We start from the raw sequence: 20,983 nt of genomic DNA on the forward strand, positions 1-20,983 counted from the left end.
CAAGGAGGAGTGAAGGAAGGAGGGGCCAGGAGTGTACCCTCAGCCTCTTCTTTAGTAAATGTATCACTCACCTTTGAGCCACTGTGGCCCCTGTGTGTACCTTGCCTGGGGTCCACTCCTGCCTGCCATTTCAATCATCTGTACACTTATTAGTGTCTCGGCCCCCAGCATCCCCAAAGTAATAGCTTATATAGGGCAGACATTGTCCTTCTATTCTTAGGTGCTTTTAGAGCTTCCTGCATGCATAGTAGAAACTGAACAAACATTTACTAAATATAATATAAGGAAGTCTTGGCAGAGCACAGTGGCTCAGGCCTGTAATTTCAGCACTTCAGGAGGCAGAGGCAGGTAGATCACTTGAGGTCAGGGGTTTGAGACCAGCCTGGCCAACATGGTGAAACCCCATCTCTACGAAAAATACAAAAATTAGCCGGATGTGCTTGTGCACGCCTGATGCTTGCTATCCCAGTTACTTTGGAGGCTGAGGCCAGAGGATCGTTTGGACTTGGGAGGTGGAGGTTGCAGCGAGCCAAGACCATGCCACTGCACTCCAGCCTGGGCCACAGAGCGAGACTCCACCTCAAAAAAAGAGAATATAAGGAAGTCTGCAAGGTGAGAGGGCATGTGGCTTGACACCACTAGAAAGGGTTAAAATATCCTTCTCCGCCACCTGTGGCTGGAACCTTAACGAGACCCTCATGCCTGCTGTGTAAGTGCACGGCAAGGTTCAAACTCCTTCGCTTGTTTACCCAGACCTACACTGCTCTGGCCCGCACCTGCCTTTCTGCCCTGATTCCCAAGACAAATCCTGTGCCCCAGCAGTCAAACTGGTCTATTCACCACTCCCTGGGCGCACCTTGAGGCTCCCCGCCTTCAGGCCCTTTCTTGTGCCTTTCCCAATCTCTGCCACTGAAATCCCAGGTCACACCAGCTCTCCCTGAATACTCCGCTAATGTGCCCTGATGGCTGGGCTTGCTTCCTCTTCTAACCTCCAGATGCTTCACTGCGGGTTGTAACCCACCTTGGAGTGCGGTCATTTAAAGCCTCCCCTCCTAGAGGGTGAGGATATGATTCTTACACCTGCCTTCCCTGGTCCTATTACTCAGCTCTGCAGAAAGAGAGAAAGAGGAACATAGAAGTGTAATTCAAGTAAGAGGTAGAATTAGGTCAAAAGCTGGATCAAGACTGGGTTGTGTTTAGGATTAGAATTGGGAAAGGGTTCGTCAATTCTTTTTATTTTTATTTTCTTTTATTGCATTTTAGGTTTTGGGGTACATGTGAAGAACATGCTAGATTGTTGCATAGGTACACACATGGCAGTGTGATTTGCTGCCTTCCTCCCCATCACCTATATCTGGCATTTCTCCCCATGCTATCTCTCCCCAGCTCCCTACCCTTGACTGACGAATTAAGGGTTCGTCAATTCTTAATCCCACCTACTAGGCGGCGCCCGCAGCCTCATTCGGGTCAAGACGTCTCGGGTTTTGGAATTTAATTACCTGTCTAGCAAGTTTCTTTCCTGCCCTGCTGTCCCTTTAAGAAGGTGAACCAGGTGAGGCCGGGACTCCGCCCCCGGCGCTGGCCCCGCCCCCCGCCCCCGCCCGGCTCGCCCAGTCCCTCGCGACCTGGCCCTGCTGTCCGGGCCACTGTCCCAGGTCCCGGCCCGGCGCCATGGAGCGGCGCTGGCCCCTGGGGCTCGGGCTTGTGCTGCTGTTCTGCGCCCCGCTGTCCCCGGGGGCGCGCGCCAAGGAAGGTACCGATCCCCGCCCTCGCGCCCCCACCCCGTCCCAGGGGCCCGGCCGGCACCCCCCTGCAGGAGCCGGCATTCCTCGGGAGGCCCCGTTCCCCGCGCCCCACGCCAGCTCCCTCGCTGTGCCCGGCTGCCCGGCTATCGACTGGCCAGGCCCATCTTTGGTCTTTAACCCCAAGCGGCTGCTCTCCCGGGTCAGTCACCCCCACTCCCGCAGACCAGCAGTTTGGCCTGGGAGTAGAGAGGGAGTTCCTGACGCTTGCCAGGAAGCAGCACCTGCTCCCGCACCCCTGCTGCATTCCCAGGCAGTCCCAGCTTCAGGTGCCCACCCCAGAGACCTGAGCCCTTGGAAGTTGAAGGTGGGAAGTCGCCTCCTACCAACCTAGGCCAGGGACAGAGAAACCTGCCTCCGGGAGAAGGGTTAGGACCGACGCCTCAGGGGCTCCCAGTTGTCGGAGTGGAACCTTCCACGTGAAAGCGGGAACACCCTCTCTGGTCTACTACCCATCCCACCCCCCCACCCCCCACCCCCCACCCCCCGCCCCACTTCCCAGGCAGGCAGCTGTGCCTCTTATCCCCACTTCACGGCTCTGATCACTGGCCAAATCAGGCCAAAGCAGGCTTCCGACAGTGGAGATGAGCTTCCCTACCCATGAAACCCCTTCCGACGTCCTGGGTCCACCCTGCCCACGTCTTCCTGACCTCCACGCATTCCAATTCTGCAGCTGATGGGTGCCCCAGACTGCAGCAGCCTGGGTGACTGAGCGCCTTGTGAGGCTGCTCTTCCTGCATTGACTTAGGTCAAAGACCCAACGCTCCAACCCTTTTCTCATTCTGCCTTCTTTCCTTCACACGCAGAAAGAGGAGTGAAATCCCTTGAGCTCTTCACTCCTCATTCCTGAGCCCTTTTTCTCCCCTAAGCCTCAGGAAGTCACAGCTTTCAGGAACAGGATGTTGCAGACTGGGGCTGGAGCCCCAGAATGGGGAATGTGGGCTACAGGGGCCCCTCCTCCCCCAGAGGTGTTAGGCTTCTTTTCTCCCCACTCTCAGTTACTCTGATGGACACAAGCAAGGCACAGGGAGAGCTGGGCTGGCTGCTGGATCCCCCAGAAGATGGGGTAAGTGTCAGGGAAGGGAAGGATCTTGGAAAAGTAGAGGCTGAAGGCCAGTGGGGAATGGGGTGGAGAGGTGGGTGGAGGAACAGAGAAAAGAGCAGGAAAAACTGGAAGTATCTCCTCAGGGAGGGGGAGAAGAGGCTGAGTCAGAGCCTCCTGAATGGGACATGGGGTGGGGGGGGGTCAGACTTCACCCCAAGAAGAACACTTGAATGGCCTGGCTCCTCCAGTGAATACTTGGGAGTACTGTGAATACCAACTGATGCCTGTGAGTGGGAGATGAGCTCACATCCCCTGGGAAAGAATGTGCCATCCTGAGGATGATTGAAGGCTGCGGCCAGTGCTTTGCTGGGGGAGGGACAGAAAAGTCAGAAAGGCATCCTCAATCTGAGACCCATTCATCCCAATGAAGTTGCACTGATAGGCTTCAGGGGGTGGGGGAAACCCCATGAAAGTGTATTCTAAATTCTGTATATGTATGTGAGCATTTTTTTCCTAGAGAGGCCAGCCAAAGCTTTCATCAAATTCTTCAAAGGGTCTTTGACTCCTCCAAAGTTAAAAGCTGCTTCCCTAGAGGTTTCTGAGCCCTTAGCTCGTCCTCCGCACCTCCTCAGGCAGACTCCAGGCACACCATGCATTCCAGCTTTTTGAAAGTGTCAGAGCTTGTTCCAATTCCCTTCCTTCCTTGGATGTTCCTAAGGCCCGGTGAACAGGTTGTGGGGTGAGTCCCAGAGGGCATATTCAGACTCAAATGCAGAGAGCACCTCTGATGATGTAAGAAAAACCAAACTCAGTTTCTTCCTACTGCACTCTCAACACGAATCACTTCTGCAACCCGTGGTCACCAAAATGTGTGTGGGGATTCCTCCCACCTGCAGTCAGTTCTGTGGCAGATTCTTCAGTGGACACTAGCTAAGTGTCCTCTAATCTTATTGAGTTCTTACACTGATCATTGGCCAGGTCAGGCCAAAGCAGGCTTCTGACAGTGGAGGTGAGCCTCCCTACCCACGAAATCCCTTCTGAGGTCCCCAGTCCACCCTGCCCACTCCTGGCTCACAGAGGCAGGCTCCTCCTGCCCTCCACCCATTCCAATTCTGCAGCTGATGGGTGTCCCAGGCCGCAGGAGATAGCCTGGAGACAGCCTCAGGTTGAGGGCTCAGCCCCACAAGATTGCCCCACTCTAGACACCAATCACAAGTAACAGTTGTCACCTATACTTCTGTTCCATCAGCAGTAAACAGGTTTACCTGACCCCCTCCTCAAGTTCAATTAATTTGCTAGGATGGCTCACAGCACTCAGGGAAACATTTTCTTACATTTACTGGTTTATTATAAAGGATATTACAGAGGATACCATGAACAGCAGATGCAATAGCTGCATGGGGCAAGGTGTATGTGAAGGAGGCAAGCCACCCTGCAGGAACCAAATAATGCTCTGTGGTCCAGAAGCCCTAAACCCTGTCCTTCTGGGCTTTTATGGAGGCTTCAATACATAGGCATGATTAATTAGATCATTGGCCATTGGTTCTCAGCTCAACCTTCAGCCCCTCTACCTTCCCTGGAAGTTGGGGTTGGGGCTGAAAGTCCCAACTCTCCAGTCGCAAGGCTGGTTGTCTTCTGCCAACCAGCCCTCCCCCAGCGCAGTCTAGTTCCCTTCCCCATCAGTCAGCTCATTAGCATGTAAAAAGACATTTGTCACTTTGGGGATTTTGAGGCTTTAGGAGTTGTTTGCCAGGAAATGAGGACAAAGACCAGATATATATATTTTACAATTCACAGCACCCTTTCTGCCAGCAGCACAGCTGGCCACAGAACCTCAGGGGGCTGCCTAAGTCGCTGGAGCATCTACACTCTGGTTCTGGAACCCCTTCTCTCAGGGTTTCCTTCCTTACCCAAGTACTTGAGACTTGAATCCAGCCTCTGTCTCTGGTGTCGGGGTTACTTGCTTTCTTTCCCTCTGGGTGCTACAGTCCTGGCTCTGTTCTCTGTTCTCCCACAGAGTGGCCTGTAATTAGAGCTAACAGACTAAACCACAGTGGATCCTCCAGGAGGGGCCGTTTGGAAGATCTTGTATTAGACCAGCCCTAATAGGTGACATTTCATAAACCAGCTAGTCACCCACAATGATAGCTGCAGGTCCATCTGCTGGCTCCCATGGGCCTTCCTTGGGCCCTTGACACGTCCACCCAAATAACTCTTCCCTAATTGGACTGAATGGCAGTAAGCCCTCTTTCTCAGCTCAGGCAAAACAGTCCTGCATGCTAGAAGGGCAACGAGACAGCCAGCAGTCACACACTCCCACTATCTACCTTGTCCCCCTCCTTCTCTCCATCTTTTCAAAACACACACACACACACACACACACACACACACACGCCTGCACACACAGGCATTCAGGTCCGGAACGCACCCATGTGGCAGCCAGCAGCGCCTGAGTGATAAGCAAAAGCATCCTGACTGCTGATCCTGGACAGCAGGTGTTTGGGTCCAGAATGCTCCCATGTGGCAGCCAGTAGCGCCTGAGTGATAGGCAAAAAGATCCTAACTGCTGATCCTGGACAGCTGGTTTTCCCCCATCTGTCCCTGCTGGAACTGGGAGCAGCAAGTCACAGCTGGGAACATCTGCTGCTCCTCGCTCCAGCTGCAGTGGCAGCAATCTGGCTAATGAGCTGCACATTAACCACCCACCACCCTGTCCACCTGACCCCTGCCATGCCTTCCACTTGGGCTCCCCAGCACAGCCTGCCTTAGGAGCAGACTCTTGGTGCCGTTTTTATTCCAGCTTCCTTGCCTTTTAGACACCCTTTGCCCAATCTTTGAACTCCCTAACATAGTGCAGAAATATGTGCCTCATAGCAGCTTCTATTTCTGCCCCACCTCACCCCAAATTTTTTATTAACGATTTTTTTTGTTTGCATTTTCCCAGAGCTGAGGGTAGAAATGAGGGCCCCTTCATTATCATGGAATGGTAAAAACCCAGGGAAATTGAACTTTCTAAGACCCTCAATCTATTCAGCATTAAATTATGGGGTTGCAACAAAAATGTCAATGGAGCTTTTAAAAATTTCTCTGACAGGAAATAAGAATAGTTGAGAAGAGTTTTTGAAGAAGAATAAAATGGGAGACTTGTCTGATGAGCAGATATCACAACCATCAGCTATAATTAAAACATATGGCTTGCACAAGATCACTCAGGTTAATGGAACAGAATAGAAAGTCCAAAAACAAACCCACATATGTGAGATTTTAGTATGTGATAGCACTGGAATTGCAAATCAATATGGAAAGTAACAACTAGTGAATAAACTAACAATTAAACATTTGTAATTATTTAATAAAAAGATAAAGATGTATCTCTCCATTATACACAAAATTAATTCTAAGGAAACTAAAATCTAAACCTAAATGCCAATCTATACAAATTTTAGGAAAAAATATAGATCATTATAATCTTGAGACAGGAAAATTTCCCAAGCCAAGTATACAACCCAGAAATCATGACGGGAAAGACTAGAGATGTTATTATGTAAGAAATTTACAGTGTATGTCTACTATCAAAGACATCATTAGCAAAGCTAACAGGCATGGCAGACAGGGAGAAAATATTTGAAACATACATTTGAAGCAAATGATTCATGTCTATAATATGTTAAAAACTCATCCAAATGAATAATCAAAAGTTAATAGAATATCAAGCAAAGGTTATAGGCAGATAATTGCATAAACATATAAGTAGCCAATGAACAAAAGAGGAATATACAACCTCCTCCTCTAAGAAATGTAAATTAAAATGGTATGAAGCTGTGCTTTGACCTTGGGATTGGCAAAAAGCAAAAAGGTTATTAATATTCTGTGTTGATGAGGTTTTGAAAATGACGCCTCTTGCATTGCTGGTGGAAGTGTAAATTGATAAACCTTTTTTGGAAGACAATTTGACAGTTATAAAATTTGTAGTATATCTACCCTTTGATATAACAGTTCCATGGGAATCTTACATTAATCTGTACATGGTTTCTTAAAAAAAAAAATAGAAGCTGTCTAAATGTCCAATAATAGGTGAATAACTAAATAACTTATGGCCTTCTCTACAATGGAGTATTATTTATGGATTGCTAAAAATATAAAAATAAGATAGCTCTATATACATTTGTGGCTATCTTTCAAAAACTTATTATTTGTGAAAACAGAAAGTAGGTTACAAAATAACCCTTGTATGATCCCACGTTAAAAGCAAAACTCAGGAACTTTCAGACATTTCTCTGGAGGCACTGAAAATGGCCTGGAAAGTTTTGCTACAAATCGTTGCATGGCTGCCTCTGGGAATGAGAGTGGAAGGGTGAGGGTGACGGAATGAAACTTTATTCTAAGTCTTTTTTTTTTTTTTTTTTTTTTTTTTTTTTTGGGTTTTTTTTTTTTTTTTTTTTTTTTTTTTGAGACGGAGTTTCGCTCTTGTTACCCAGGCTGGAGTGCAATGGCGCGATCTCAGCTCACCGCAACCTCCGCCTCCTGGGTTCAGGCAATTCTCCTGCCTCAACCTCCTCAGTGGCTGGGATTACAGGCACTCGCCACCATGCCCAGCTAATGTTTTTGTATTTTTAGTAGAGATGGGGTTTCACCATGTTGACCAGGATGGTCTCGATCTCTTGACCTCGTGATCCACCCGCCTCGGCCTCCCAAAGTGCTGGGATTACAGGCTTGAGCCACCGCGCCCAGCTATTCTAAGTCTTTACTCTTTGACTTTTCACAAGAAGCACACAGAGACATAATAATTAAGAGCATGAATTCTGGAGCCTAGGGTGCCTGGCTCATGTCCCAGCTCTGCCTCTCATAGCTGAGTACCTTGGCAAGTCACTTGACCTCCCTGTGCCTTTGTTTCTTCGTGGAAAGTGCTTAAAACTGTGACTGGGCCATGGTAAGCACTATGTTAGTGCCTGCCATTAATATTAAGAAATTTAAGAGTTCTTTTCATATAAAAGAATTTAACAGCCTGGCCAACATGGCAAAACCCTGTCTCTACTGAAAACACAAAAAATTAGCAGGGTGTGGTGGTGCATGCCTGTAATCCTGACTATTCAGGAGGCTGAAGTGGGAGAATCACTTGAACCCGGAAGGCAGAGGTTACAGTGAGCCGAGATTATGCCACTGCACTCCAGCCTGTTCTAGAGAGCGAGAACTTTAAAAAAAAAAAAAAAAAAAAAAAAGTTAAGGGGCACAGACTAAACAATATAAAGAAGTCCAGCCAAATCTATCAATTGTTGATTTTGATAATAGCTTTATCTGAAATATTGGAGAGGGTGAGAATCCCCTACATAATTCTGTGTTTTTTCTTACCCTCCAAAAGCTAAGGGGTTTTAATAATTAAAAATAAATCTTGGGTTGGTTGTGGTGGCTCACACACTTTGGGAGGCCAAGCAGCATGATGGCCTGAGGTCAGGTGTTTGAGATCATAGCAAGATCTCATAGCAAGACCTCATCTCTACCAAAAATATATATATATCCCAGTGTGTTGGCACGCACCTATAGTCCCAGCTACTTGGGAGTCTGAGCCCAGGAGTTTGAGGCTGTAGTGAGCTTTGATTACACCACTGCACTGCAGACAGAACAACACCCCTGTCTCTGAAAAACAAAAAAATTCATAAATTTCTCTTGAACAAACAGGAGGGTTTTGTGAATGAGCTTTGCCATGGGGGTACCTGACAGCTCTACTGATAAAATAGCTGGACTACGTTAACTGAAGGGACCAGTTTCAACTAGGGATGTTAAGGGACATTTGTCTTGCCCATCCTATATCCAAATAAATCCTCAACCCTAAACAGTCTACTGTCCTGGAGCTGAGGGGTGGGGAGAGGCAGGACAAATAGCATGAATGAGAGGCTCTGACACCCATTGCTTCTCCATCAGCTCTAAAAACCAAGGGTTTGGGGAGCAGGCAATGATTTGGTCCTTGACTCTGATTCCTTTCTTGCAGTGGAGTGAGGGGCAGCAGATGCTGAATGGGACACCCCTGTACATGTACCAGGACTGCCCAGTGCAAGGACGAGGAGACATTGACCACTGGCTTCGCTCCAATTGGATCTACCGCGGGGAAGAGGCTTCCCGTGTCCATGTGGAGCTTCAGTTTACCGTGCGGGACTGCAAGAGTTTCCCTGGGGGAGCTGGGCCTCTGGGCTGCAAGGAGACCTTCAACCTTCTCTACATGGAGAGTGACCATGATGTGGGCATTCAGCTCCGACGGCCTTTGTTCCATAAGGTGCTGCGTCCCTCCATGCCATCTCAGTCCTGGTGCAGATCCCTGCCTGGCTCCTTACTGGGTGCCAGAGAAGGTGGCAGAGACAGGAAGAGGGTGCAGAGGTAGAACCATGAAAAGAATTTGGCACTTGAGGGCTGGGCATGGTGGCTCATGCCTGTAATTCCAGTGCTTTGGGAAGCTGAGTTGGGAAGATCCTTTGAGGCCAGGAGCTTGAGACCAGCCTGGGCAACATAGCAAAACTTCCTCTCTGCAAAAAATTAAAAATCACCTGGGCATGGTGGCCCATACCTGCAGTCCCAGCTACTCAGGAGGCTGAGGCAGGAGGATCTCTTGAGCCCAGGAGTTTGAGGCTGCAGTGATCTATGATTGTGCTGCTCCAGCCTGGGCGACAGAGCAAAACCCTGTCTCTAAAAAAAAAAAAAAAAAAAAAAGAATGTGGCATTGGAAATCATAAGAGCTAGATTTGATTACCTTTTCTGCTGTGGCCTGACTTTGGGAGTGTCATTTAACCTCTCCAGCTTTTGTTTTGTAGTCATAAAATAGTGACAATAATAGGGCCAGCTGTATCTATTTTAGAGGCTTTTATAAGCATCCACTAACATCCCAGGATGCCACAGTGGAGGAGGGAGGTGTAGCATGGAAGTATTTAGACTTTGCCTATCAATACCCGCGATGTTCATATGCAACACACTCCCGTAGTATCGCTACGGGATTCACGTAGCAAGACAGTTCCCTGCAGGCTAGCACTCTAACGCATCCCTTTCTTTCCTACTCAAGAAAGCACACTGGGATGTGGAAAAGTCAGGAGCATTTTATGATAGAATGTGCTCTTGTTTCTTTCCAAAGAGAAAATGTGGTAAAGTTTGTTCTAGTAAAAAATTGATAATGACATGCTCTATAATTGATCATGTTATTGGCACTGGGTTTGGGAACGCCTCTGAATAGTAGAAATTTTATGGACTGTAGAGTTGCATTGCCTAGCTCTATGACCTGGTAGCTGTGTGGTCTTGTATAAGATCTTTAACTTCTATTAGCCTTGGTTTCCTCATCTATTAAGTAGAGACAATAAGCCATACTACCTTATAAGAGGATTTCTTGAGCTAAATAGCAGAATGCACATAAAATGCTTAGCCTGGCACCTCACATATACAAGGCTCATTGTTCGTGGTTGTGTAAAGTACTAAGCAAACGATTGTTTCTGTTATGTGGGAAAGAAGCAGGACTTTGCCATCGCTCCCCTTTCTTTCCCACCCTCTACCCAGGTAACCACGGTGGCTGCAGACCAGAGCTTCACCATTCGAGACCTCGCATCTGGCTCCGTGAAGCTAAATGTGGAGCGCTGCTCCCTGGGCCGCCTGACCCGCCGTGGCCTCTACCTTGCTTTCCACAACCCAGGTGCCTGTGTGGCCCTGGTGTCTGTCCGGGTCTTCTACCAGCGCTGTCCCGAGACCCTAAATGGCTTGGCCCAATTCCCTGATACTCTACCTGGCCCTGCTGGTTTGGTGGAAGTGGCAGGGACCTGCCTGCCCCATGCGCGGGCCAGCCCCAGGCCCTCAGGCCCACCCCGCATGCACTGCAGCCCTGATGGCGAGTGGCTGGTGCCTGTGGGACGCTGCCACTGTGAGCCTGGCTTTGAGGAAAGTGGCAGTGGCGAGGGATGCGTTGGTAAGAATGGAGGTGGTGAGAACCTAAGGAACCACTGTGGAGGATTGCAGGAGTACCCGGGCAGGGAAGGAGGCCAGTGCTCCATCTCAGTGGGTTTTTAACCTGAGTGTCCCAGAGCAGCGGACACACACATGCAGAGATGTTTCTGGTAGAAGGGATTGGGGCAGGAAGGGGTGGTGGTGGTTCCGCCTGTGAAAACATGTACGGAACCACTATTGTGCTGCATTCTCTCTCCAGCCTGCCCTAGTGGCTCCTACCGGATGGACATGGACACACCCCATTGTCTCACGTGCCCCCAGCACAGCACAGCTGAATCTGAGGGCGCTACCAGCTGTACCTGTGACAGTGGCCATTACAGAGCTTCTGGGGAAGGCCCCCAGGTGGCATGCACACGTGAGTCCAGGGTGTGGGGCATGGCCATCTGGAGGGACGGGCTGGATCTTTCCTGAGACTTTGTCAGGGTTGGATTTTTCCAGAGCTTGTCAGATATTGGAGACAGTCCAGGGTGTCAGGCACTTCTAGTCGCTGCCCTGGTCTCCTGCTCTCCCTAGAAGAATCCAGAAATGTAGTCAAACCCAGCAGAAATCAAATCTCCCCAGGAGGACTTCAGAGGACATCAAGGACTGGGTGATGGAAGAGGCCAGGGATCAGCAGCTTGGGTGACAACAAGGTCGGCTCCTACTGATGGCTCCTCTTCTCCCACAGGTCCCCCTTCGGTCCCCCAAAACCTGAGCTTCTCTGCATCAGGGACTCAGCTCTCCCTGCATTGGGAACCCCCAGCAGATATGGGGGGACGCCAGGATGTCAGATACAATGTGAGGTGTTTCCAGTGCCAGGACACAGCACAGGACGAAGGGCCCTGCCAGCCCTGTGGGGGAGGCGTGCACTTCTCTCCGGGGGCCCGGGGGCTCACCACACCTGTGGTGCGTGTCATTGGCCTTGAACCTTACGCCAACTACACCTTTAATGTTGAAGCCCAGAATGGAGTGTCAGGGCTGGGCAGCTCTGGCCATGCCAGTACCTCACTCAGCATCAGCATGGGGCATGCAGGTGAGAGGCTGGGAGGGGCTGGGACAGGGACCTGGCGGAGACAGAAGGGCTTAAGACCACAGGGACAAATGGATGGGTAGGAAGCAATTGAAGAGTTTCAAAGGAAGCTGGGCGAGGTGGTTCACACCTGTAATCCCAGCACTTTGGGAGGCTGAGGTGGGCGGATCACAAGGTCAGCAGATCAAGACCATCCTAGTTAACATGATGAAACCCCATCTCTACTAAAAATACAAAAATTTAGCTGGACATGGTGGCACAGGCCTGTAGTCCCAGCTACTCAGAAGGCTGAGGCAGAAGAATCGCTTGAACCTCGGAGACGGAGGTTGCTATGAGCCAAGATCGAGCCATTGCACTCCAGCCGGGGCAACAGAGTGAGATTCTATCTCAAAAAAAGAAAAAGGAAAGAAGGAAAAGTTACAAAGGTTATTTCCTTTTCCTTCTATATCTGACCTTATCCCTCCGGATCCTCAGAGTCACTGTCAGGCCTGTCTCTGAGACTGGTGAAGAAAGAACCGAGACAGCTGGAGCTGACCTGGGCAGGGTCCCGGCCCCGAAGCCCTTGGGGGAACCTGAGCTACGAGTTGCACGTGCTGAACCAGGTCAGGATGCCACTGACAGATGGTCTCCAGTGTCTGTGCCCAGGCACATGCCAACATTCCTTGCTTGGGGTGTGGGGTGGGAGGAATTCACCCAAAGTCTACTGTGTGGCTTTCTCAGGACAAAAGTCTTTGAAGAACCCTGTCCTAACCATTCTCACATGCCCTGATCATCTAACCGTCTCATGTGCTCCAATCCCTTCTACTGGAAACATCTCTGCATGCGTGTGTCCGCTGCTCTGGGATACTCAGGTTGAAAGCCCACTGAGCCAGAGCTCATGTGCCCCTCCCCACGTGCTCTCATGCTGTCCATCACATCTACCCGGGTCTGGCTCAGCACTGCCCACTTAATGCAAGTCCAACCCACAGGACGAAGAACGGCACCAGATGGTTGTAGAACCCAGGGTCTTGCTGACAGAGCTGCAGCCTGACACCACGTACATCGTCAGAGTCCGAATGCTGACCCCACTGGGTCCTGGCCCTTTCTCCCCTGATCACGAGTTTCGGACCAGCCCACCAGGTGTCGTATCTTGTGTTCTGCCCCAACACACACACCTGTTGTCCCACTGAGGCAACTCAGCTCCATTTCCACGTAGCGACCTTTCATCTCCCTCTACACACACGCACCCACACTCCCTTCTCCCGGGGGTAGGGGACAGACACCAACCCAACACTCCCTGAGATACCTGACCGTAGGTGTACCCAGGGCCCTGCCCTTTAACCCCCTCCCTCCTATGGACCGTGAGCCCCCACACTTCCTCACCCCTTTGCGCCCGCAGTGTCCAGGGGCCTGACCGGAGGAGAGATCGTGGCCGTCATCTTCGGGCTGCTGCTTGGTGCAGCCTTGCTGCTTGGGATTCTCGTCTTCCGGTCCAGGTGCCAGCTCCTGCCCCCTCCCCAACCACCAGCCCTGGGTCAGAAGCCCCTGATCGCAACCCCAATTACCCTCCCATCCCCTGCTACCAAAGCTCACACCCATTCTGCACTACTTCCCATTTCTGGGGAAGATTCAGCCAGAGCCTTTCAGACCCCTGAGGTGGTCCTGGGGTCCTAAGGAGCTTATCCCCAACCCCTACAGGAGAGCCCAGAGGCGGCGGCAGCAGAGGCAGCACGACCGCGTCACCAATGTGGATCGAGGTGAGCTGTGTGCACCTGCATGTGTTGCTACATGTGTGTGCACACCTGTGTGTGTGTGTGTGTGTGTGCGCGCGCACGCATTGGGAGGTGCCACTGGGAAGGGATCAAGGGACCCACATTTGCTAGGCCACCTCTGGGGGTGCATGTGGGGTTTGTTGTCCCCAGGGCTCTTGTGTTTTGTTACCTAATTAATTCTGGTTAATTAACTTTGTACTGACAGCCCCCCAGTGGCTCTGATGCGATTATCTGTTAGTGTCCATTAGCTGCTGCTGCTGCTGCTGTCTTGTCACCCTGGGCAGCCGCTCTGGGCAGCCCTCCCCATCCTGGGGGCCAGGCCCAGGCTGGAGGACGATTGACGACGTCCTGCGAAGCTTGTGAGCTTCCTGCTTGTCACCTCATTAGGTGCCCCACAGAAGGGAGAGTGAGTGGTCCATCCAGGCAGCCGGGGTAGAAGCCAGGCGTGGTGGCTCTGTCTGGGAATGTGAATGAGGTGCAACCAACCGGAGCAGTATGGGGACTGGACACTGAGAAGATTGGGCAACTCAAGCAGCTAATATGCTCTTCGGGTGTGGATTCTGGCCACCACCCTGGACCTTGTGGATTGAGGACAGGGGAGCTTTGAGCACAGACAGGGAGAAGAGAGGCTTTGTTGCTAAGGATAGACTTTCTCCCACCTCAGCCATAACAGGAATCTCCTGGGAAACGGAGGTGTGGAGAAGTGTGAGGTCTGCTGCTGGCCCCTCCTGCTCACCCTCACACTCTTGAGCCCTGATGTCCGAAGTCCCTGACCCCCTGTTCTCCCCATAGAGGACAAGGTGTGGCTGAAGCCCTATGTGGACCTCCAGGCATACGAGGACCCTGCACAGGGAGCCTTGGACTTTACCCAGGAGCTTGATCCGGCCTGGCTGATGGTAGACACTGTCATAGGTGAAGGTAATCCTGCCGTGCGTCACAGCAGGCCCCCTCTGTGGGGCAGCACAGAGCCACCCTCAGGCCCTTTCCTTCCAGCACCTCCCTGGGGAGCCCAGCTGACTTCCCTGGCCCAAGAGTTTCCAGATGCATTCACTCTCTGCTCTGCTCTGTATCCTCTTTGAACTATTGTGTTCTTGTTTAAAACTCCTCATCAGGTGCCCTGGAGCAACCCCTGCCTCCTACACACTTGTTTCTATAGTTAGGGAGTTTCTGATAAAGGGCATTAAACACATCATCTTCAGCCATGGAGGTGTTGCTGTGCTGAGGGTCCGGATGTTCTCCGATGATGCCCAAATGTAGGAGTCATTCCCTCCCTAGCCTGGCATTCCACCCCATCAGAGGTCCTGTGTCCTTGGGCTGCCCTGATCCCTTGGGTCACCAGAGGAAATGGATTCAGCAGAGAACAAAGCTTGGCGTTGTCTTTGCCAATTGTGCAGCCAAGCCAGGCAAGCTGGGATCAGAGGAGCTCACAGAAGAGAGGTGGCCATAGCCAGCGTCCCTGCCACTTGGGTACTAGCCCTGGACTGGCTTGCCCTTCATGAGCACGGCCCAGTCCTGCTGCACAGGGCTCATTCACCCTGCACTACTGAGCACCTATGGTGAGCCAAGAACTGTCCAAGCACTGGGAGACAGTGGGGACTAGGTCATGGCATTGCACTCCAGCTCCAGACTCTGACCTTCCCCAGGAAGGACAGCCCACATCCTGTCCCAGGAAGGGCACTCCACACTTCTGATTCTCCAGAAAAGAAAAGGGCTGGAGAACTGGAGGGGTTGCTGCCTGCCCCCTGGGGGAGCCTGGCAGTGCATCAGGCCACAGCTTGTTTTCTTTCTACCCAGGAGAGTTTGGGGAAGTGTATCGAGGGACCCTGAGGCTCCCCAGCCAGGACTGCAAGACTGTGGCCATTAAGACCTTAAAAGACACATCCCCAGATGGCCAGTGGTGGAACTTCCTTCGAGAGGCAACCATCATGGGCCAGTTTAGCCACCCGCACATTCTGCATCTGGAAGGCGTCGTCACAAAGAGTATGAGGAGCGGTTTCCCTTAGCTGGGGACGGGAAATGCAGGAAGGAGCGGTGAAACCACTGAAAGTAGAGGGAGGATGTACGGCCAAGGGCAGGAAGCCTGGTTCTGAGTGTGATACGTGTGCTCTGTGTCTCAGGAAAGCCCATCATGATCATCACAGAATTTATGGAGAATGGAGCCCTGGATGCCTTCCTGAGGGTGAGGAGGGCAGAGGACCAGCTGGGGAGGGGAATGCACCGTGGCACCCTGGGCACTGAGAGGAGACCCCGCCCATCCCCTGACTCGCCCACCCACCCTGCTGCAGGAGCGGGAGGACCAGCTGGCCCCTGGGCAGCTAGTGGCCATGCTGCAGGGCATAGCATCTGGCATGAACTACCTCAGTAATCGCAAGTATGTCCACCGGGACCTGGCTGCAAGGAACATCTTGGTGAATCAAAACCTGTGCTGCAAGGTGTCTGACTTTGGCCTGACTCGCCTCCTGAATGACTTTGATGGCACATACGAAACCCAGGTGAGGGCCTGGTACAAACCGAATGCACATTCCCACTGCACCATAATGTGCTAGTCATATAGTCACGTGTATAGAAGCACAGACTTGTGCTCAGGTGGACGCCATAGCTTTCCATCCCTGACCCACGTGCCTTCTTAGGGAGGAAAGATCCCTATCCGTTGGACAGCCCCTGAAGCCATTGCCCAGCGAATCTTCACCACGGCCAGCGACGTGTGGAGCTTTGGGATTGTGATGTGGGAGGTGCTGAGTTTTGGCGACAAGCCTTATGGGGAGATGAACAATCAGGAGGTAAGCCCCAGAATAGTCTTCCTCATCGCATCTCCAACGCACACCTGTCTCCTCCCAAGGTCCTCCCATGGCCTTTTCCTGCAAACATCTTTATTTATTCATGACCCACAGTTTTTCTGTACTCCTGGTTCTCCTGGTCCTTCACCTCATGCCCTGCTCTCTTTACTCTTCCCACCCCGATCCTCTCACTGTGATCTTCCCCCCTTGGTCCTCCCACCTCCTCCCATCCTGCCTAGGAGCAATGATCTTTTGTGAACGTCAGTTTCACATCAGCCTCCAGGTTAGCTTGCTACTCTAGAGCATCCTCCTGTCCCGCCCTGCAGGTCATGAAGAGCATTGAGGAGGGCTACCGGTTGCCCCCTCCCGTGGACTGCCCTGCCCCTCTCTATGAGCTCATGAAGAACTGCTGGGCATACAACAGTGCCCGCCGGCCACACTTCCACAAGCTTCAGGCACATCTGGAGCAGCTGCTTGCCAACCCCCACTCCCTGCGGACCATTGCCAACTTTGACCCCAGGTAACCATGCTGGGGAAGGACTAGGGAAACTGGAGGCAGCTCAGGGAGAGTGGAAATAGGCATTCAGCCACATCCTCCGAGTGCTGGGCCTGGGGAGCTCTGGACCAAGTCCAGTGTATGAGGCAAGTCCAAGTGTATGTGCCCTTGGGTAGAGCCCAAGAGGTTAGCTTTAGATTACTCATATTTGCAGAAAATCATTTACAGCTGGGCCTCAGTTCCCTCACTTCACCTGGGCTGGGGGGGTCCCCATCTTTTCCCTTCTCAGGCTGCCTCACCTAGGACACTCATGGAGCCATCCTTGCCAATCCCACTGTGTTGTGCTATGGTCTGGTCTTGGGATACATCCCCTTCCATAGAACTATTTCTGCATGTGGAGGAAAGGGCCATCCATTCATGACGTTTGTAGGACCTATTGGTGCGAGCTGTTTGCTGGACATTGGAGATACAGCTGCACTTTTTTTTTTGAGACAGAGTCTCACTCTGTTGCCCAGGCTGGCGTGCAGTGGCACGATCTGGGCTCACTCCTCTGCCTCCTGGGTTCAAGCGATTCTCCTGCCTCAACCTCCGGAGTAGCTGGGACTACAGGCATGCACCACTGCTACGCCCGGCTAATTTTTGTATTTTTAGTAGAGACGGGGTTTCACCATGTTGGTCAGGCTGGTCTCGAACTCCTGACCTCGTGATCTGCCCGCCTCAGTCTCCCAAAGTGCTGGGATTACAGGCATGAGCCACCGCACCTGGCCAATACAGCTGCACTTGTGACCTGGTACCTGCTCCAGGGAGCTTGGGCAGCCAGGCTGGGGTGGGGTAGGCAGGAGCAGCCTTGCAAGATTTGGGAAGGCTCCTGGGTCACATGGCTAGTCTGGAGGAGCTGAGGGCTGGCAGTTGCAGATAGTGTAGGATGACTGCAGCTTTGTGTTTGGGAATAGTCATGAGGCTGGAGAGACAACCAGAGTCAACACAAAGAGGACCAGCCCTGTTGAGAAGCTTGGACTTTACCCTGAGTGCAGAGAACCAATTCTTTTTTTATTTTATTTTTTTTATTTTTTTTTTTTGAGACAGAGTTTCACTCTGTCACCCAGGCTGAAGGCCAATGCCATGATCTTGGCTCACTGCAACCTCCCCTTCTTGGGTTCAAGCGATTCTCCTGCCTCAGTCTCCCAAGTAGCTGAGATTACAGGTGCCCACCACAAGGCCCAGCTGATTTTTGTATTTTTAGTAGAGACCAGGTTTCACCATGTTGACCAAGTTGGTCTTGAACTCCTGACCTCAGGGGATCCACCCACCTTGGCCTCCCAAAGTGCTGAGATTACAGGCGTGAGCCACTGCACCTGGCCGAACCAATTCTTAAAAACTGTCCACAGGAGAGGATGTGGTCAGAGTTGCGTTTTACCAAAAATACGGCCTGAATGTAGAGAATGAACTGATGGGCAGGGGGTGGGGGGCTCAGGTGGGGGAAACAGACAAGGCTGTATTTAAGTGCTTTGCTGGGTAGCCAGCCTGGCCAACTGGCCTCTGCATCCACCCACCATACATAACCTTGTTTCTGGGAGAAAACATGTTCTAAGTTCCAACTTTTGAAACTATCTTTTGGAGCACAACTCTCTCATACACTGGAGACTGCATGTGCTAATCTTTCTGGAATGCTGGATATTTTTCCCCCAGCAGATTTACTTTGCTAATGGTTTTTGGCTCTGGCGAGCTTTAGTACAGGAACACTCATTGTATTGCGGGTGTCAGAGTGCAAGAATAACAGCCAACGTTTGAAGGTGGTGAGGAAGGACTGCTCCCAGAACTCAAGAGGCCACTATGGAAAAAGGCAGGACCACACCCAGGTGCCAGGGCCCCTACCTTCAGCTTCCTCTCAGACAGGAGACGTCCATGTCTTTTTTTTTTTTTTTTTTTTTTTTTTGAGGGTGTTGTTTTTCCCTTTTTTTTTTTTTTTTTTTTTTTTGAGACAGAGTCTCTGTTCCCCAGGCGGGAGTGCAGTGGCGTGATCTCAGCTCACTACAACCTCCACCTCCTGGGTTCAAGCAATTCTCCTGCCTCAGCTTCCTGAATAGCTGGGATTACAGGCGCCTGCTATTACACCCAGCTAATTTTTGTATTTTTAGTAGAAATGGGGTTTCACCGTGCCCCAGGCTGGTCTCGAACTCCTGACCTCAGGCTATCCGCCCGTCTCAGCCTCCCAAAGTGCTGGGATTACAGGCGTGAGCCATCTTGCCCTGCTGACTTCCATGTCTTAACCAGCCCCTGTCAGGTGCCCAGAACAGCCATTCCAGCAGGGGACAAGCTGGTGGTCCACTTCTGTTGGGGCCTCCCAGGGCAGTTCCTTCCCTAGGTCTGTCGACATAGCAGGACTGCCAGCCAGCTGCTGTTGTGAGCACACCAGGAAACAGGCCAGGAAGTGGCCTCACAGATAATGGTGGGGTGAATCCACTCTAGATGATCTCTGTGCCCAGACACCGAACTTCAGTGTTTGCTGCTGATGCTCAGAGGTCAACCAGATCAGGCCCGGTTCCGCCATGAGGCTGACGCAGCCCATATCCCACAGGGTGACTCTTCGCCTACCCAGCCTGAGCGGCTCAGATGGGATCCCGTATCGGAGCGTCTCTGAGTGGCTCGAGTCCATACGCATGAAACGCTACATCCTGCACTTCCACTCGGCTGGGCTGGACACCATGGAGTGTGTGCTGGAGCTGACCGCTGAGTAAGGAGCTGGGGCTGTCTGGGCTGGGAGGACTGCGGGGGTGGAGCGTCCAGAGACTCACGGCCTCCCCACTTCCTTGCCCACAGGGACCTGACGCAGATGGGAATCACACTGCCCGGGCACCAGAAGCGAATTCTTTGCAGTATTCAGGGATTCAAGGACTGAGTCCTCCTCTCACCCCACCCCCAATCAGGGAGCAAGGAGCAAGGACAGGCCAAGGTCGTTCATAGTCACTCCCTGCATCCCTTTCCACAGCCTACCAGACGTAGGCTATCGATGCTGCTCCTGCCCACTTTCGGAACCCTGCTCTGCACCCCAGAAACCTCTTTGTTTTAAAAGGGAGGTGGGGGTAGAAGTAACAAGGTGATCATGGCAGGGAGTTGGGGGTTACTATATATACAAACATACACATATATATTTTTGTACATAAACAGGAACTGATTTTCTGCCTCCATCCCACCCATGAGGGCAGTAAGCACTACAAAAGAGCCAACTACTGAGAATTCTGGAAAACAAGGTTTTTTTATTTGTAGCTATAGCTACAACCTGGCAGCACAGGAGAGGGTGGGGACGTCCTGGAGGGAGTACAAAGGCTGCTCGGGGGCCGGCCGAGGGTGTGGGTGCAGCAGTGAAGGCAGCAGCACTAAACCTGGTGCCCCTCAGGTGGGGTCCTGGAGGACGGTGGGCAGTCCCTGTGGGATGGGTGAGGACTACACCCCAGGGTGGGGAACTCTGCACCCCAGGCAACCTCGGGCCCAGGGTCAGGGCACCTGGGATGCTAGCGTGGGGCTGGGAATGGGAGGGGCTAGACATCAAAACAATAACTGAGGTGGGGGCAGGTGGTCTCAGTGTGGGTGGTCCACAGTGGGCATGGGCTGCAGTCTGCAGAGGGCCACTCCTTACTCAGGTCTGGGCTCGACCAGTGTGGCACTTCCGACAGAGCACGCGACCGTCCAGGGGGAAGCAGCCATTGTCATCTGCCTCAATCGACAGGGGCTTCCCGCAGTCCTGGGAAGAAGGAAGGGTGAGGGGCACTGGACCGAAGGCCCCTGCCCTGCTCCATGCCACCCCACCCCCGTGCAGCTCCTTCTTAGATTAGAAAGATGCTTCGTGGCTCAGAGCTGGTGTCATCAAACTTTCCAGCCACACCCAAGTCCTCATCCCTATCCCACTTCCAGTCACCCACTAGGCCCTTCCTGCAAGAGGGCAAGCAGTGGGTAGAGCTGCTTCCAAGGCGCATGCTCCCCTGCCCACCACCACCCTAATAAAATAGAGGTTTGGAGGCCGGGCGCGGTGGCTCAAGCCTGTAATCCCAGCACTTTGGGAGGCCGAGGCGGGTGGATCACGAGGTCAAGAGATTGAGACCATCCTGGTCAACATGGTGAAACCCCGTCTCTA

At 52.0% G+C, this 20,983-nt stretch overlaps 2 protein-coding genes across 4 annotated transcripts in view; one reads left to right on the forward strand and one right to left on the reverse strand.

The window, feature by feature from the left end:
• The first annotated feature begins 1,594 nt into the window (after positions 1-1,594).
• Positions 1,595-20,071, forward strand: EPHA1 (EPH receptor A1). The gene is made up of 18 exons (XM_017511291.2): positions 1,595-1,753; positions 2,801-2,868; positions 8,834-9,115; positions 10,378-10,780; positions 11,018-11,173; positions 11,486-11,830; positions 12,302-12,429; positions 12,796-12,946; positions 13,206-13,302; positions 13,505-13,563; positions 14,371-14,496; positions 15,373-15,558; positions 15,696-15,757; positions 15,864-16,070; positions 16,209-16,358; positions 16,682-16,875; positions 19,430-19,585; positions 19,672-20,071. The coding sequence occupies exons 1-18, from the start codon at positions 1,672-1,674 to the stop codon at positions 19,748-19,750; spliced, it is 2,931 nt and encodes a 976-aa protein (XP_017366780.1). The 5' UTR covers positions 1,595-1,671; the 3' UTR covers positions 19,751-20,071.
• Positions 20,072-20,088: 17 nt separating this feature from the next.
• The window catches only part of ZYX (zyxin), a 10,398-nt gene continuing 9,503 nt past the window's right edge, over positions 20,089-20,983 (reverse strand). For all 3 annotated transcript variants that reach the window (XM_017511296.2, XM_017511295.2, XM_017511294.2), the window contains one exon: positions 20,089-20,593. In XM_017511296.2, the coding sequence (XP_017366785.1) occupies positions 20,489-20,593 (105 nt within the window). In that variant the 3' untranslated portion in view covers positions 20,089-20,488. The remainder of the gene's footprint in view (positions 20,594-20,983) is intronic.

The sequence above is a fragment of the Cebus imitator genome, unplaced genomic scaffold, assembly GCF_001604975.1.
Source record: "Cebus imitator isolate Cc_AM_T3 unplaced genomic scaffold, Cebus_imitator-1.0 Scaffold446, whole genome shotgun sequence".
Taxonomy (NCBI): Eukaryota; Metazoa; Chordata; class Mammalia; order Primates; family Cebidae; genus Cebus; species Cebus imitator.

Bases quoted from the DNA above. Each gene is read 5' to 3' on its own strand.
- EPHA1 (XM_017511291.2), top strand. From the start codon at position 1,672: ATGGAGCGGCGCTGGCCCCTGGGGCTCGGGCTTGTGCTGCTGTTCTGC. The intron at 10,781-11,017 runs GTAAGAATGGAG...TTCTCTCTCCAG, and splicing joins CAGTGGCGAGGGATGCGTTG to CCTGCCCTAGTGGCTCCTAC. The intron at 16,359-16,681 runs GTAAGCCCCAGA...CCCGCCCTGCAG, and splicing joins GGGAGATGAACAATCAGGAG to GTCATGAAGAGCATTGAGGA.